General features: G+C 50.1%; 1 protein-coding gene across 1 annotated transcript in view; it reads right to left on the bottom strand.

Annotated features, from left to right (window-relative positions):
* TRIP4 (thyroid hormone receptor interactor 4) overlaps positions 1 to 15894 on the bottom strand; it is a 37391-nt gene extending 21497 nt beyond the window's left edge. Inside the window, exons 1-11 of the mRNA XM_068410392.1 lie at positions 15776 to 15894; positions 14516 to 14682; positions 13656 to 13792; positions 9744 to 9977; positions 8716 to 8794; positions 6821 to 6950; positions 5514 to 5729; positions 4823 to 4949; positions 3901 to 4088; positions 2681 to 2805; positions 1787 to 1878 (exon numbers count right to left, since the gene is read on the bottom strand). Coding sequence (XP_068266493.1) covers positions 1787 to 1878; positions 2681 to 2805; positions 3901 to 4088; positions 4823 to 4949; positions 5514 to 5729; positions 6821 to 6950; positions 8716 to 8794; positions 9744 to 9977; positions 13656 to 13792; positions 14516 to 14682; positions 15776 to 15861 — 1581 coding nt within the window. The 5' untranslated portion in view covers positions 15862 to 15894. The remainder of the gene's footprint in view (positions 1 to 1786; positions 1879 to 2680; positions 2806 to 3900; positions 4089 to 4822; positions 4950 to 5513; positions 5730 to 6820; positions 6951 to 8715; positions 8795 to 9743; positions 9978 to 13655; positions 13793 to 14515; positions 14683 to 15775) is intronic.
* Positions 15895 to 16734: the final 840 nt, after the last annotated feature.

A 16734-nucleotide genomic window follows, 5' to 3' on the forward strand; every position in this document is an offset into this window, starting at 1 on the left:
GCTCAGGCTAAAAGCTTTGCTAAATACAAAATAAAAGATATTCACGACTCTAACTACTGGATCATAGAAGGTAATCAGGTCAGTCAAGCATGAGTTTACCCCTAGGTAAATCCACACTAGCTATTCCCAATGTCCTTCCCCTCCATGTGCCCAAAATTGGCTTCCAAGAGGAATCGCTCCAAGAATTTCTCAGAGACCAAAGTGAAGCTGACTGGCCTGAAGCGTCCAGGATCATCCTTCCTTCCTTCCTTCCCTCCCTTTTTAAAGATGGATGTAATAGTTATCTCTCAACAGTTATCAGGGTCCTCTCCTGATCTCCATAACCTTTCCAAGGTAAGAGGGGCCTCACAAAGACATCTGCGCACGTTCTCAGCACATTTGGATGCACGCCATCAGCATCCATGGACTTGTATGGGTTGAGATTTCTCAAAAGACTCCTGATTCAATCCTCCTTCACTACAGGTAGTCCCTCTCCTCCTTGAACCCTACCTTTAGGCACAAGATCTCTGGGAGATCTTGCTGGTGAAGCCTGAGCAGCACATTTGGATGCACGCCATCAGCACCCATGGACTTGTATGGGTTGAGATTTCTCAAAAGACTCCTGATTCAATCCTCCTTCACTACAGGTAGTCCCTCTCCTCCTTGAACCCTACCTTTAGGCACAAGATCTCTGGGAGATCTTGCTGGTGAAGCCTGAGGTGAAGAAGGCCTCAGTACCTCAAACTTATCTGTGTCCCTGCTCACCAAATCACCTGCCTCGTTGAGAAAAAGGCCACTTAAATGTCCCTTGACTCCCTTGGGAGTCTTGATCCACTGTAATCTCCAGCTGTCCTTCCTTCCCTGTATGTAGGGGCTCTGAATGTCCCCTCTGCAGGGTCTCCGTGAAGACACCTGTCCTGGTGTCCTGTCCATCCTCCCTGGTGGGAAGGTGCTCACGTCCTCCCACAGCTCCTTCTCCTGGTGAGTCGGTGCCCCAAGCAGAGCACAACTCTCACCACTGAGGCCACTGTGACCTCCAGCTCCAGGAAGAAGCACCAGGCAGTTCCAGCAGCTACAGACCTAGATGCCTCTGCTTGGGCCAAGCTACCCTCTCTTATACCAGACTAGGTGATCCTGGCACCACAGGGCCAGTGACAAGGTCCCATGGCACAATCACCACCATTGCTGCAGAGTTTTCCACGTTTCCACGCTGTCTTGAGTAGAGTTTCCAGGCCCCTTCACGTCCTCTACTACACAAATCACTGCAATAACCGCAGTCTCTGCTGGCTGCGCTCAGGGAGTTGTCTGCTGCGCTCCAAAAGCAGCCAGATTGACCCTTCCTACTCCAGAGCCCTTCCCAAGATGGGAAGATCAAAAAATTGCTGCCTGGTTGGGCAAAACCTGGAGCAATTCTTTCTATTACGACCCCATGAAGAGAAACAATCAGCGCTTTAGAAGTCACACCGAGGTAAGACGTAAGCACACGAGTTTGCCAAATGAGGATGAGTCCTTATCGAAAAGAGTTTCAGAGTATGTGAGAAACGAGTTGCAACCAAACTACCTCACTGCCAGAGAGGCTGACGATGGATTTCACCTACATTAGCCCACTTCTCCCTTCCACCACTGCATTTTCTCAGCACATTCTCTTTCTCGCCATACGAGAGTGCGTAGTAGTCATGTCTTCTCTCAACACAGCCTAAAATCTCCACTCAATGTCTTCTCTAGAGCCTCTCACAGAGGCGAGTTATGCTACTGGCAAAGTTTGCTGCCTAATGCAAGCTCGTGAAGGTTTATTTGCTGTACTCACCTGCTCGTTAAATTGCTCTTGCGACAAACAGTCCGTCACGTCCACACAGCCTAGGAGGCAGCCTGAGGGATAATCGCTTGGGAATTCCACATCTGCAGCAAAAGAAACACCTCTTCAGGGGGCCCACATCCCCACACACACAGCTGGGGTCTCCTAACCCCCAGGGGCCCTTCCCTCTCCTCCATGCCCTTCTACTTTTTGAGGCACAAGAACACACAGAGCAATTTTAACACTCTTTTTCCAGCTCAGGATCTTCACCGTGACAGGACTAAGGTTGGGAGATGTAATTATATATGCACCTTTCCCTGCTTAGCTTCTGACAGAGGAACATAGAGTGCAGGAAGAGCTGCTGGCTCTGACGCGGGAGCAGGCAATCCTGCTGTGTGACATTTAAGCTGGGTGACGTGCAGAAACACGGCGCAAAGAGACGTGCAGCGCAGCCACCAGCATCCTCCTACCCTCATAACATCTTCCTTAGAACCTGCAGCTCTTCAATCCTCATTTCCACAAGGTCAGAATACATGAAAAGCCTTTAACATCACCGTAAACAGCCTGAAGCAGGAGCCACTTCACACGCACGCAAGCGCACGCTCGACAGCTTGTTGCTCGAGCCAAGAATAAAATGAAGTCCTTTGCTGTCAAAAGCCATCAAAGAAGTCACGTGCAATTCGACAGTGGTTGTGCTTGGAGCACACAACCAGCTACAGGATGGAGTTAAAATCTGCCACCGTACCCATTCGGCTGATGAAACGCAGAAAAGATGAAGAGAATTTCAAGAACAGAAGGTTAAAAAGCGAAGCGGTAATAACTGCTCAGCAGAGAGGGCTTTCTGACACTGCTCATTACGTGGCTCAATGTACCAAATAATACAAAGATTCAAGGAGAGAGGTTCACCTTTCCGGAGCAGCATCCTGTAGGTGGTCTCCAGTTCAAAGATTTCCTGAGGGGAAGGTCTTTTAGCAGTAGCTGCGATCCACAACCGCCCTCTATGAGATGTGTACCAGGTCCTGCCCTCCACCCTAGAGAACAAAGGAGAATTTAGGCCTTAAATTTCAGCAGAAATCACCCACAAGGACAGATATTTCCATCGAACATTTTCCTACACAACTCCTGCTGCTAAGCTTTGCCCCGACTATTTAAACTCAAGCAACGTGTCGGCGCTCCAGAGAAAAGCTGAGCCAGGCAAGAAATGACGCCGCAAGCAGAGCACGTCCTCGCTGCTTTAGGGCAACAGCAACAAAGGACATCAGTCCCCTGCGAGTACAGCACTAGGGCGGACACGTGTGTAGGACAACCTGCCCAGACAATTCCCTTACAAGCTCAAAAAGTCACGCACAGTGAGCATGCGACCCAGGGAGCAATAACACACCCCGCACGCGCGCGGAGCAGCCGTTAGCTGCGGCTCTCGGGGATCCCAGCGTGGGCACCAGGCAGCAATGCTGCAGCTGTATCGCAGCGGCCGACAGCATCCCCAGAGCACCTGGATGGAGAAGCTGGGTACGTTCAGATTTACAGCAGCTTTAGCTTGGGAAGTGTAAAAGCTTTGCTGTCTAAAATTCTGTGAAGCAATGGAGAAAAAAAAAAAGGCTAAAGAAGATTCTTTGTTCTATATTGACAAGAGGACACAGCCTCAAGCTTCGCCAGGGGAGGGTCAGGTTGGACATTAGGAAGAATTTCTTCTCAGCAAGGGTCATTAGACCTTGGAAGGGGCTGCCCAGGGAGGTGGTGGAGTCACCATCTCTGGAGGGGTTTAAGAAAAGACTGGACATGGCACTTAGTGCCATGGTCTAGTTGACGTGGTGGTGTCAGGGCAATGGTTGGACTCGATGATCCCAGAGGGCTCTTCCAACCTGACTGATTCTGTGATTTACCCACCGTGAAGAAACTTGTACCTTCCAGGTTAGCTACTCGCACGCAAAATGGATTCACCGGCTTCTCCAACCACCAGTACAGTGGGTGAGGAGCACGGCTTCCAAACCTGGAGCTATCAGTAGGGATCAGTCACTGTACAAAGCAAGCGAGTCCACAGAGGTCCTCTGAGGAGCACAACTTCCCAGCTCACCTACGAAGCAAGAGCTCACCACAGTATGTCACGGTTCAGGCCACCTCTGTACCTTTTGATTCCTCTGACGAGCAAGGAAGCCCAAGGCTGGTGCATGCTGAGGCACCAACCATCATCCGAGATCTCCTGCAACTCTCGATCCTGAATCCGCAACCTGTTTCGCTCCGAGCCAGACTCACTTCCAGCGTCCAGGGAATGGATGACTTTCCGGTGCGAAAGCAAACCAGTTTGGTCCACCCACTTCAGCGTGTTCAAAAGAAACAAGAAAAAGGTTAGCACCTCTCTAGGAACAACGTGTGTCAAGTGCAAATCATATCTGAAGTTTTTCTTCATTGAAGGACAGAGGTATTAGTCCTCTTGAGATCACTCTTCCTTCCTTGCAAGCTTGCTGCACTTACATGCCACACTTTGGCAGGAGGAAAAGCAAGGTCATGCCCCACTCTGCAGCTTTTCCTTTCTATGCATCACAGCTAAACTATGGATTTCAAGACTAAATCTACCTGCTGGTGTTTCAAAGCAAGATATAATTTTCAAAGCATATTCACAGCCATCAACACTCAAAACTGGGGATCGTCCCACCTCCAAACACGTGGCATACACCAAGGACACCACGATTAAAGTGGAATTAAGAGTGTAGAGATTATGTCCTTTGGAAGTTGGAAATCTGGCAAAAAAAGGCTTCATAAATAGAGCTGGAAAAGTGACACAACCTTAGGCTGACCCTCAGAAACTCTTCCAAGTTCTTGAAGAGGAGGCAGGAGGCTAAAATCCAGACAAACCAAACCTCCCAGGAGCAGGGAACAGAACAGGGTGTTGGCAAACCTTCTCTGTTCCCAACTCAGATTGCTAACGAGGACCTCTCAGACACAGAGGAGGAGAAAGGTACTACAACGTGCTAGAATTCACAATTCTGAAGCTCAACTCTCCCAAGGTTAGCCATTACTCTGGAATAAATCGTTCAACCCCGTACTGACCAAAGGAGCAGGCTGAAGAAGACGGGGATTCACTAAAACACCAGAACTCAGAGTCGTCTTTGCATCTGGGCTCCCAGCTGGCTGGCTCAGCGTGCCACAATTAATGGCTTCGATGGTTTCATTCAGTCTGTGAGCACAAAGAAGAGGCATGAAAATTCCCTGCTTCCCCCAGCGACGTCTCCCTTCTCCTCACACAAACACTTCTGACCCAAAGCATTTTTTTTTACCACCTCCCCTAACTAAATGATTTCCTTGCTCGGTCTGATTTCTAATTTGAACACTCACTCTTCTACCTGAAGGGAGGTTGTAGTGAAGTGGGAGTCAGCCTCTTCTCCCGGGCAACTAGCGATAGGACAAGAGGGCACAGCCTCAGGCTTCGCCAGGGGAGGGTCAGGTTGGACATTAGGAAGCATTTCTTCTCAGCAAGGGTCATTAGCCATTGGAAGGGGCTGCCCAGGGAGGTGGTGGAGTCACCATCTCTGGATGTGTTTAAGAAAAGCCTGGACATGGCACTTAGTGCCATGGTCTAGTTGACAGGGTGGTGTCAGAGCAACGGTTGGACTCAATGATCCCTGAGGTCTCTTCCAACCTGGTTGATTCTGTGATTCTGAGATTCAGCCAGACCACTACCTGTAACAATTTTCCCCTCCCTGTTCTCAGGTGTGCCTTCGCGCTGCCAGTTCTCACTCACCTGCTGTGGTATTCAGCCATGCTGTCATCTTCCTCCAGGATCTGCCTACCAGCAAAGTCGATGGTGATTTTTTTAGCAAGCCGAGAGGCGTGCCGTAGCTCCCGCAATTCCTGCTCTCTCTTCTGGAGGGCCTCCCTTTCCTGCTTGGAGAGCCACTGGTTGGAGTCCGTAGCAAAGTAATCTGATTCATCATCAATGACCTGGGTTCGACGCACGCTGGTGAGAAACGACCGTAACGGTAGAAGATGAGCACAGCAGGACAGTGGCAGAGCACTGCCCGCCCCAAACCTGCCTTCCTGCTGGCTCCTTTCTGTTCTCTCTAGAGAGACGGACCATCAGGGACACAAAGCAAGGACATCCAAAGGGGATCCATTCGAGGGGTTCACTCTTGTTCCACCAAACGCTGATGTTAGGTGGCTGTAGCTGCAGCCTGGGTTTTAGAAGGAACTCTCCAACGTTTGTGTTAGAGGCAGCTCAGCCTGCCACGTAAGTACAAGGCCAAGTGCAAGGTCCTGCACGTGGGTCAGGGCAATCCCAAGCACTAACACAGGCTGGGTGGAGAATGGATTGAGAGCAGCCCTGAGGAGAAGGACTTGGGGGTGATGGGTGACGAGAAGCTCACCATGAGCTGGCAACGTGTGCTGGCAGCCCAGAAAGCCACCCGTGTCCTGGGCTGCATCCCCAGCAGCGTGGCCAGCAGGGCGAGGGAGGGGATTCTGCCCCTCTGCTCCGCTCTCGGGAGACCCCCCCTGTAGTGCTGCGTCCAGCTCTGGGGCCCCAACAGAAGGAGGACACGGAGCTGTAGGAGTGAGTCCAGAGGAGGCCACGAAGATGCTCAGAGGGCTGGAGCACCTCTGCTCTGGAGACAGGCTGAGAGAGCTGGGGCTGTTCAGCCTGGAGAAGAGAAGGCTCCGCAGAGGCCTTCTAGCACCTTCCAGTACCTGAAAGGGCTACAGGAAAGCTGGAGAGGGACTTTTTACAAGGGCATGGAGTGATGGGACGAGGAGGAACGGTTTTAAACTGAAAGAGGGGAGATTGAGATGAGATATTGGGAAGAAATTGTTTCCTGTGAGGGTGGGGAGACCCCGGCCCAGGTTGCCCAGAGAAGCTGTGGCTGCCCCCTCCCTCGCAGTGTTCAAGGCCAGGTTGGATGGGGCTTGGAGCAACCTGGTCTAGTAGAAAGTGTCCCTGCCTGTGGCAGGGGGGTTGGAACTGGATGATCTTTAAGGTCTCTTCCAACCCAAACCAGTCTGTGTTTCTATGATAATTTACACTATTTCACAGTAGTCTCACATCTAGTATCTTACCTTGTCCTGTCAAATTCCAACAACTTATCTTTGTGTTTCACAGCCATCTCCAGGCCTGCTTTGAGCCTCGCTTCTTGTCGGGGCAGTAAGTCTTTGCTTATGGCATCCAAATTCCCTGAACTTTCAGCACCTGAGACGATAGAAAACAAATCACAGCTCAACAGTCAGTTGTTTAAAGCCCCATCTTGGTGGGGCTGTCTGCAGAAACGCCCCCTAAAACAAATGCCATTCAAGGAGCTTAAAGAACCACCTTGCACCAAGATCAGCACCTTCCACACCAGGTTCAAGCCCCTTTCCCAGGCTCTTTCCTCCAAAGAGGAGGAAGCATTTAAATACTACAGTGACAACATCCAGGTAGTGTTTAGAGAGAACGTCCTGCTCTTTGATCCTCCTTCACCCTTCCCTAACAATTTGGGCAGTCCAAATCCTGCCCATCACCAACTGCAGGCCTTGAGTCCCCTCCTAAAAGCCCAATTCTCTCCTGTTTTTACCTCCACAAAGCGACTCTTGGTCATGACAGATCACTGATAATTGCCAGTTACACCTTCCATCTGCAGCTGTATGAGCCTCTCGAACGAAATCCTCCCCCAACACACCTCAGCAGTTTTTTCACACCAGCTATTGTTACGAGATGGAGAAATCTATTCCCCTGCAAGGATCTTTTCTTTCTTACCATCTCTGGCAGAGGACCAAAACCCAACCAACCAACCAAAAGGGAACAACAAAAAAAAAAAAGAGGTTTTCATCAAAGCCAAAACAGAACAAACCAATGTTTCACAGAAGACATCCCTTTACTTCGGGGAAACAAAAAAGCCTGTATTCCCCCGTCGTCGCTGGTCCACATGTTTTCACCCAACCAGCTAACCATGTTTCAGCTTTCACCTACACACAAAGCAAGAACCTGGCAGGGGCAGAAGGGAAGATGGATAAAATGGGTAAGAAAAGGGGATCCTGAAGTACCTCAGGATCTCTACGGGAAGACTATAAAGACACCAACTCTGTGATCAGCTCTTAAGGACTTACAGGACCTTCTGCCATCTCAGCAGCTCTAAAGAGACATTGACACTGAGACCCAAAGTAAATATTTCCCCAGTTCTTCAGCAAAGTGTATTTTTCAACCAAGAACACTGTGACCTTGGCTATATTTCAGCTATACTCAGATAAACATCCCCATAACGCTCAGGTCTTCACTGGGAGACTGGGTATTATTTCCTCTTGCTTTCCTTGGCTCTGTTCCTTGGCTCTGTTCCTATTTTTAGCTCCCCAGATAAGCGTTAGACAAGAGGAGTCATTAGAAAATATTAACCACCACCTCTCTAGATCCAGCAAATCAGATAGCAGCACTTCATCTTCCACAGCACACATTCCACGAGACTTATCCTCATTTGCAAGGACTGCTACAATGATTCAGTCCATGTGATTGATTCAGGAAGCCTAACGAGCAGCCTGGGGGCCTCTGGGTAAGGACATTACACGCTGCCCATTAACACTCGCAGTTACCAGCTCTGTTGAGGTCCAGAGTGCATGCAGAGAGGACACAAGGTGCCTGCTTCCCAGCCACCCTTTTCAGGCCCACCACAAACACCGTGTAGCAACGGGGGCAAGTGGGTCAGTAAGTTCTGAAGCAAACAGAGGTTCACAAACTGTCCTGGCAATGTATATCCCAAAGGAACATTCAGGTGTCAGCTCCCTGAGAAAGAATTACCTTGAGACTTTGCCAGCAACTCTTCATAATTCAGATGAATGGTTCTAGACAATTTACACACCAGGACACACACACACGCTCATTCCTACACAACACCAAGGCAAGTGTGGCACGGTGAGGCAGAGGAGGGCTCCTGCTGTCACATAACTGATTGGATTTGTTATAATACAAGTCTGTAATTGCTACTGACCTGCCATGAGCTTCTTCAGCAACTTCTGGCTCTTGTTTGAGTCCCGCTGAAGAATGTCCTGCTCTTCTTTAGTGCACACCTAAGGAAAAAAAAAGAAAATGGAAGACTTAGGAAGGACATCATGTGCTTGACCAGCTTCAGAGCCTTGCACAACAGCTCAGGGTAAGCTGTTTAAAATGGCCAAGACAGTCCACACCTCCTCTCCTTCGGTGTTATTTACACGGGGAGAATCCTGCAAGCTCTTGCTTTACTAGAAGCAATCCAGGAGAAATGTGCCACCGGGTCTTCCTCGGTTCGGTGGGCAGGCACACTGCTAGGTGATCTCAAAGGATGAGAAATGCACTCAGAACATCCCCAAGCAGTTGAACAATGCTTAACACAGAGGTCCTCTCTCTTGGTTGGCCACTTGGGAGTTAAATAGATCTTTGAAAATAGCAACCAAGCTGATTTAAAACATTTTATTCATCCAACCAATATTTTCCTTTCTCCTGAAATTAACTTCACTGAATCCATAGTCATTAACTTGCCCCCTTTCGCCAAAAGGTGCCCTTTCAACCAAATATGGGGTGTAACAGGGATCCCAAACGGTGTGAACAGCACGAGTGCTGAAGAAAAGCCAGCACACTGGCCCTGGCCATGTCTCCTGCCCCTTACAAGGCTACCGGGGCTGTGCCTAGGATGGGGCTGAGGCCTTGCACACATTTTGGACGCTAGTGCAACGCACAGGACAGCCACAGGAGACTGTCACAAACCAGGCAAGCTCCAAAATGATGTAAATTATGAGGGAAACCTGTGTGCTCTCTGATGTGGCACATCATAAAAAAAACACAAAGTGACTTAAAGCCACAACAGTTCTCCTTCCCCTAGAAGGAGACAGTACAGGTTCTTTCCTGCACAGCTTCAGAGCTTGGAGCACTTTGCTAGAGGAGCTTTGATCCGAGAGGCTGATCAGCCCCATGCCACTCCAAAGCCCTGAGCAAACTACATCGTGTTGAAGCACGGCAAATAAAAGCCACCTCGTTACTAACCAGAGTCCCACAGAACAAGCAGGGTCCAGAGCCCTCCTGCTCGCAGACGATGCGCCCGCAAACCAAGCAGTTGTTGATGAGCTTGTGCTTCTGGCCCAGGCACTCGCAGGTGTGACGCCCAGGGATGAGGACGGCCAGCTTGTCTTGCCCCTCCTTGGTATACAAGCTGACATATTTGGGCTTCTTCTTCGAGGAATTGTTGCTGCTGCTGACTCCGCTGCTGATCTCCTGTGCCTGAGAAGCAAAAAATAAATAAACAAACAAACTGTACTCACACTGCAACACCGGCAGGGAAGAGAAAGCACTGACCCTTGAACAGGCTGGGGAGGCTCAGACAAGCATTATTCTGCCTAACTGGAATGAAACTTGGCCCAGACCCCAGATTCAACGGAAAGACAAGCTTAGGACTGCCAGCAAAGGTCCAAGGAATCTAAACAAAGCAAGGGCATAAGGATGTTGCAGATCCACTTGAAGTTTGCTGCCTCTGTAAGCTAAAAGGGCTTGGGTCTGGATGGCCGGCGTGCTGCCAGTCCTCCGGACCTGCAACATCAACTCACGGGTATTTAACAGCTTCAAGCAGCAGCTCAGCTACACCCAGGCTTATTTCCAAGGGCTGTTTAGGTTATAGCAACCCCCTGTTCATAACAATGAAGTCCTATGTGCGCCTGTCCCCAGAAACAGAGTGCTGGTGGCAGCAGGACCTTCACAGCCAGCTCACCACCCAGCGTTGTTTTGTGTTTGCCACCCAGCACAGCCACCCGAGCAGAGGTTTTCCACGTTCAATTATTTAGCTGTAATGTAAATTCTTCTCATTTCATGATTTAGTGTCAGTGATTCTGTGATTCACCTCTCTGAGTCTCAATCAGGGATTGCACTGGGTCAGGCTTTGGGTCAGGGATTAAGCTTTGGGTCAAGCTGAAGGAGAGGGACCCTGATCAGAAACAAAGCAAGATAATTTAGATGATGGCTGGACTGATAACCTAACAGTGGAGTTCTCTGTTTTCTCCCTCAGACCTTACACCTTGATCAAATAAACACGGGGCTCCTCCTTCCACTCGACATCTCCAGCAGGTACCAGCTGAGAAGTAAATCGTTGAGAAGTTAATTGTGGGAATTAATTACAGCACAGAAAGCATTCCAGAGGAACCGAACAAAGCCAACTGCTCCCATTTCTCTGGCAATACTCAAGAATAGATGCTTTGAAAAGCAAGCACAACACGCTCCAGGCACAAACCTATCTCGTAACGCCAGATGAGACTGGCTTCAACCACAAATCACATGCTAACCGTGATGGTGCCATGCTGTGGCATTAGGACACCTCTTGCCTTGACTGCTTTTTACCTGCTTTCAATAGCAGCAGGTTACTGGTTTAGTGACAAGTGGACACAGCATTTCCAGTCCCTCCCAGTTCCGCCTAACCGGCTTTACTGCCACTGCCAGATCCAAAACACCACTGTTGTGAAAAAACAAACCCAAAACCAGACAGAGCGACCTTGGTTAGCAAACCTTGGCAGAGCTTTCTCAAGTTTTTTTTTAATTAAGAAGATAACTACAAAGAAATGGAATATTACTGTTCATTTTTAACCCTCCAGTTCAAAAAATGTGTTTTTTTTTATCTTACAAGCAAACACTTTTACAAACACTTGCAGCATTTGCGGCCTCCCTGCTACAGAAACTTCAATTTAAAGCCATTAATTTAAGATTCACCCTTTATTCAGGTGCAACCTGAATCTCAGGAATCCAAATCTCCGGATTTGGATGTTGCTCAGGCAGGGTTGCACCCAGATAAATGATGGAATTTAATTTTGAGAGGTGCAACGTGCTCCATGCTTATAGCACGAAGGAGCCCGCCACAAGTCTGGTTGGGCTCGATGATCCCAGAGGGCTCTTCCAACCTGATTGATTCTGTGATTCTGTGAAGTCTAACGATGGAAGTCGAGCGCGCTGCACACCCACACGCTGATTTCTGCAGAGCTCAGACAGCAACAGAGTGAGCTGCTGTATTTGATGCAGCCTGAGACTGCGGTTGTAGGGCTGGATCCGGACCTACAGAAGGAGCCTGGGTTCCCAGCAGGTAGCTCCGAGCCAAAACCCCCAGAAATAAAATCCAGACATTCAGCCTAGGTAATTAAAACAATATTTAACAGCAAAGAGTGTCACATTTGATGCACTGACTGTGGGAAATGGTTCTGCTGACTGGGAAGTAAGTCTGCTGCAAAAAGTTAGTTAAACACCACAAAGAAATCATAGATAATGGTTTGGGTTGGAAGGGACCTTAAAGATCATCCAGTTCCAACCCCCTGCCACGGGCAGGGACACCTTCCACCAGACCAGGTTGCTCAATGCAACTACTGCTTGCTGCATGGCCTCGTGCTGCTTGAAAATAGCAGGATTTCTTGGCTTTTAGCATTTCTGTGCTCTTATTTTGCAGTTTCTTTCATTGCAGCTCAGACTGTTTGTGAATCCTGCAAAAAAAAGTTCCCACAAAACCGAACATCTCAATCTCAACACTAAAGTGGAGCCGAACAGAAGAGGGAAACGGCCGAAGCCGAGCTGCTGCTCAGTGGGAAGGCACTCGCTACAGCTCTCAGACTCCTCTACCTAGTGCCCAAGGGCCCCTCTCTGAAGCAGCCTGAAATATTTCCGCTGCCAATTAAAGCTTTATTCAGCCTGACGAGGAAGTTTTAAATACAGCAAGAAGGAACGTTCTACTCACTTGATGGCTTCCTTAATTCCTCTGCCTTAAAGAAATACCTTTTATTGCTAATTACAGCATCTACTTCCATTGTCCACTCTCCCACACAGGCTTCTTTGGTGGGAGTAAAATCCATTTTGACATAGTCACTATCCAATAATTATTTTATTCTCTGGTATCGACACAAACATACACAAATCTTTCTCCCCATCCTCAGATTATTTGCCCCACAGCAGCAAAAGACTCCTGGACACACGCAGGGTACAAGCACAGCCTGTCCAAATCCACAGTCCGCTTTGAACAGTCGATGCCCAGGAACAGGCTGCCCCTCTCATTGCAACTGGGGGGCAACTTACTGAAACTAATATTGGAGGCACAGTTATTGAGGGTAAAGTTATATCCACATCCTATAGAACTAAGAAAGCATCAAGGGTGGGATGTGGTCGGCATGTGAGGAATCTGCTCTGTGATGGTTCCACAGGCAACCCGGCCTGCACTGTTAGATGTCCACCCACCAGGGGAGCTCGGTGTGCTAACTCTGAGAGCACGGAGGGTGGAACGGTGCGGAGATAACCGTGGCCAGGCTCTGTGCTAACGAGGCAGGTACGGGAACCAAATGGTACCTCGTAGCTGATAAATCACATGGCTACGGTCACATAAGAGATAATATCTCATTCCACCCAGAACACCAGTCGCTGAGCTAGCAACTGTGGCAAAATTGTGTCCTATGGATGAACATTGCTCATTATAATCTCATTATAATATCAAAACACACTGCCACCCCAAAAGCTACCCACCTTCCTCCGCCCCTGAGCACGCTCTCTAAGCTTTTCTTAGTCTATACCTTTAAAATCAAAGCAAGAGGATTTTACACCAATCAATAATAAAGGTATGTGCGACTAGAGTCCCTCCAGCTCTGTCTAAATGTAGCAAAATAGTACAAAATGCCTTGGAGAAAGAGGCAAGGTGGGGAAGGTGCCATCGCTGAGAACTCAGGGAGACACCACTAGAGACTTCTGGGATCAGTCGAGGGGCTGAACCTCCCTTCCCCACCCACAGGGACACCTTTGGGTAAGGTTCATACGCTTGGTTATACCAGGTGCTTCCCCGGGGAACTCAGAAATCAAGCTGGTATTTGTGATCTTATTAGTAGCACTATATGGTCATCTTGCAACACACAAAGGCAAAGCCTGCCCTCGCGGACCAGACACACTCACCTTGGCCAGGTCCAGGGGGGTTTTCACTTCCTCTACGTGCGCACTCGGCTCAGCGTACACAGGTGTCTCCTGCTTGTTCCTTCCCTTGCGTTTAGCCTTTTTCGCTTGGTCTCCAGCCCGAGGCGCTTCCAAAGTCTCTGGAAGGGTGCGGAAGCACAAAGAAAGGCTGGGGAACTACCAGCAAGAGGAAGATGTCCCTCAACTCTTACTTGGGGAATGAAAATGGGCTTTACGCTGTCACGACGAACAGAAATAGGACTAGTCCAGTTCTGGGCCCCGCACTTCAACAAAGATGTTGAGGTGTTGGAGCGAGTCCAGAGGAGGGCGACCAAGCTGGTGAAGGGTCTGGAGGGTCTGACCTACGAGGAATGGCTGAGGGAGCTGGGGGTGTTTAGCCTGGAGAAGAGGAGGCTCAGAGGTGACCTTACTACAGTCTACAACTACCTGAAGGGAGGTTGTAGTGAAGTGGGAGTCGGCCTCTTCTCCCAGGCAACTAGTGATACGACAAGAGGACACAGCCTCAAGCTTCGCCAGGGGAGGTTCAGGTTGGACATTAGGAAGCATTTCTTCTCAGCAAGGGTCATTAGACATTGGAATGGGCTGCCCAGGGAGGTGGTGGAGTCACCATCTCTGGAGGGGTTTAAGAAAAGCCTGGACATGGCACTTAGTGCCATGGTCTAGTTGCCGTGGTGGTGTCAGGGCAATGGTTGGACTCGATGATCCCAGAGGGCTCTTACAACCTGGTTGATTCTGTGATAGTCACGGGCATTTGTGGCATGTAATTATTTGTAAAATATATATATTTATAACTGAGACAAGCTTATTTGAGACTTCAATTCCTTCCTCCCCGTACCACTCACCATCCTTTTTCCGATACGCTGGCAAAGGCTCGGACGGCAGCTGGGAGGATTTCCGCCACCTGGCCAGCAGTTCTTCTACAAACCAACTCTTCTTCCCATCGGTGCCCTGAATGAGGTCAACAACGTACTCCCGGATCTCGTCCTCGTTTGTTATTGACAAGATATACCTGCAAGAGGATGGGATGGAGAAAATGGGGAGTGGGGCTTTTGTTCTGAGGAAACCAACTGTCTAATTGCACATGTGTCCTGGTTTCGTGGGGATAAAATTATACAATTGATTTTCTGTTACATTTTGGCTTAGTTTGTGGCCAGCTGTGGGATGGTGATCAAGGCAATTAGCAGTGAAAGCCACGGCAGCTGCCCCAGGCTGGCCCACAGGTGTGTTCTATAACATTAATATCACTTCCACTATAAATGGGAAAGCTGCTGGGGATGGGGGGCTTTTTACTCTGCTCTCCTTGGTTATTATCCTTTGAGGCATTTGCCACCACTCTATGGGCTAAGTACAACTTATTGGTATTTGTTTTCTTATTTCATTAAATCTGTTTAAATTTCAACCCACAAGTCTCCCTCCTTTTCCCAATTCCCTTCCTCAGTCGGGAAGGGGACATTGGGTGATAGAACAACTGATGATTGTTTAGCCCTGGGTACAGGCTAAACAGAAACAACATGTATGCAACAAGGGCAACTTAACTCTCCACATCAGGTTTCTGCAGAGACCATGATAAGGAATGGGTTTATGAGTCAAATTTTGAACCAGGCACTTTTGGAAATCTTTGTGAAATTTTGAGACAGGCTTTGGGGAAATCCCTTGGGGCTGTTTCACTGTGAAAAATGAAGGTAAATTATCTTCCTCCCCCTCTTCCAGTGCAGAGTGACATCCCCCCCTGACATGTTTGACAAACACTAAAAGATCCACCCTGAGACTCCAGTTCCCACCAAGACACATAAAAAATCTAACCATGGACCAACAAGTTCCTGCTTCAACACAGGGAGACAGCAGCAAGCCACAGGGACCCCCCACCCCTCCCCGCCACCTCCCACCCCCGCGTTCCCCCTACGGGACACCCACCCCAGGGCGCAGACCCCCGGGTCCCCCGAGAGCGACCCCGCAAACGCCATTTCCCTGTGTTCGGGTCGGGGTGGGGGGGACCCGGAGGCGACGCGAGGGGCCCCGGGGCCGGCAACGAGGGACCCGCTGGGCCCCGGCAGAGGGTCGGGGCTCCCCCCCGGCTCCCGGCGCCCCCCGGCCCCGCTCACCTCACCACCTCCTCGCCCACATCCAGCCCGAAATCTCCGCGCAGGTGCTGGACGCACCAGGCCAGGAGCGGGCCGGGCGCCGCCATCTTCCGCCCGGGGGAAGGGAAAGGCCGCTGCACCGCCCCACACCCTCCCCTGACCCCCCCCCACCGGGAACGCGGCCCCGGCGCCACCGTTCCGGGCCCCGGTTCTCCCCGGGAGGAGTCCCCCAGGGCTGCCTGCGGCCTCATCGCTCCTCCTCATCCTCACCGAGGTGCGCTCGGAGCTCCCCGCAAACCCCATCTCACCCACAGACTATTTATTTTGGAGTTTTTCTCCCCCGCAGGCAGGTTTCGCCGTGTCCCCGGCGCGCTCAGCCCAGGCCCGCGCGTGGGGCGGATGGTGGCAGAGCCAAAGGGGCCGCCAGCCTGAAACCCGCTGCCTGCCCTGCGCCCACGGGTGGGAGCATCCGCCGAGCCACTGGCGAAGCTCCTCTGAAATCAAAAGGGCAGAAGCGGCATTGGTGTGAAAGGAAAAATCACAGAATCACAGAATCAGTCAGGTTGGAAGAGCCCTCTGGGATCATCGAGTCCAACCATTGCCCTGACACCACCATGGCAACTAGACCAGGGCACTAAGTGCCATGTCCAGTCTTTGCTTAAGCACCTCCAGAGATGGTGACTCCACCACCTCCCTGGGCAGCCCCTTCCAATGGCAAATGACCCTTGCTGAGAAGAAATGCTTCCTAATGTCCAACCTGAACCTCCCCTGGCGAAGCTTGAGGCTGTGTCCTCTTGTCCTATCGCTAGTTGCCTGGGAGAAGAGGCCGACTCCCACTTCACTACAAACTCCCTTCAGGTAGTTGTAGACTGCAATAAGGTCATCACAGCTCTACACAGGCTTGCCAGGAGAGGAGGGAATGGTTAGGGTTAGGGTGTCATAATTCACTCTTTAAAAAACAAAAACCCATCCCAAATGGA

This window comes from Nyctibius grandis, chromosome 11 (assembly GCF_013368605.1).
Source record: "Nyctibius grandis isolate bNycGra1 chromosome 11, bNycGra1.pri, whole genome shotgun sequence".
Taxonomy (NCBI): Eukaryota; Metazoa; Chordata; class Aves; order Nyctibiiformes; family Nyctibiidae; genus Nyctibius; species Nyctibius grandis.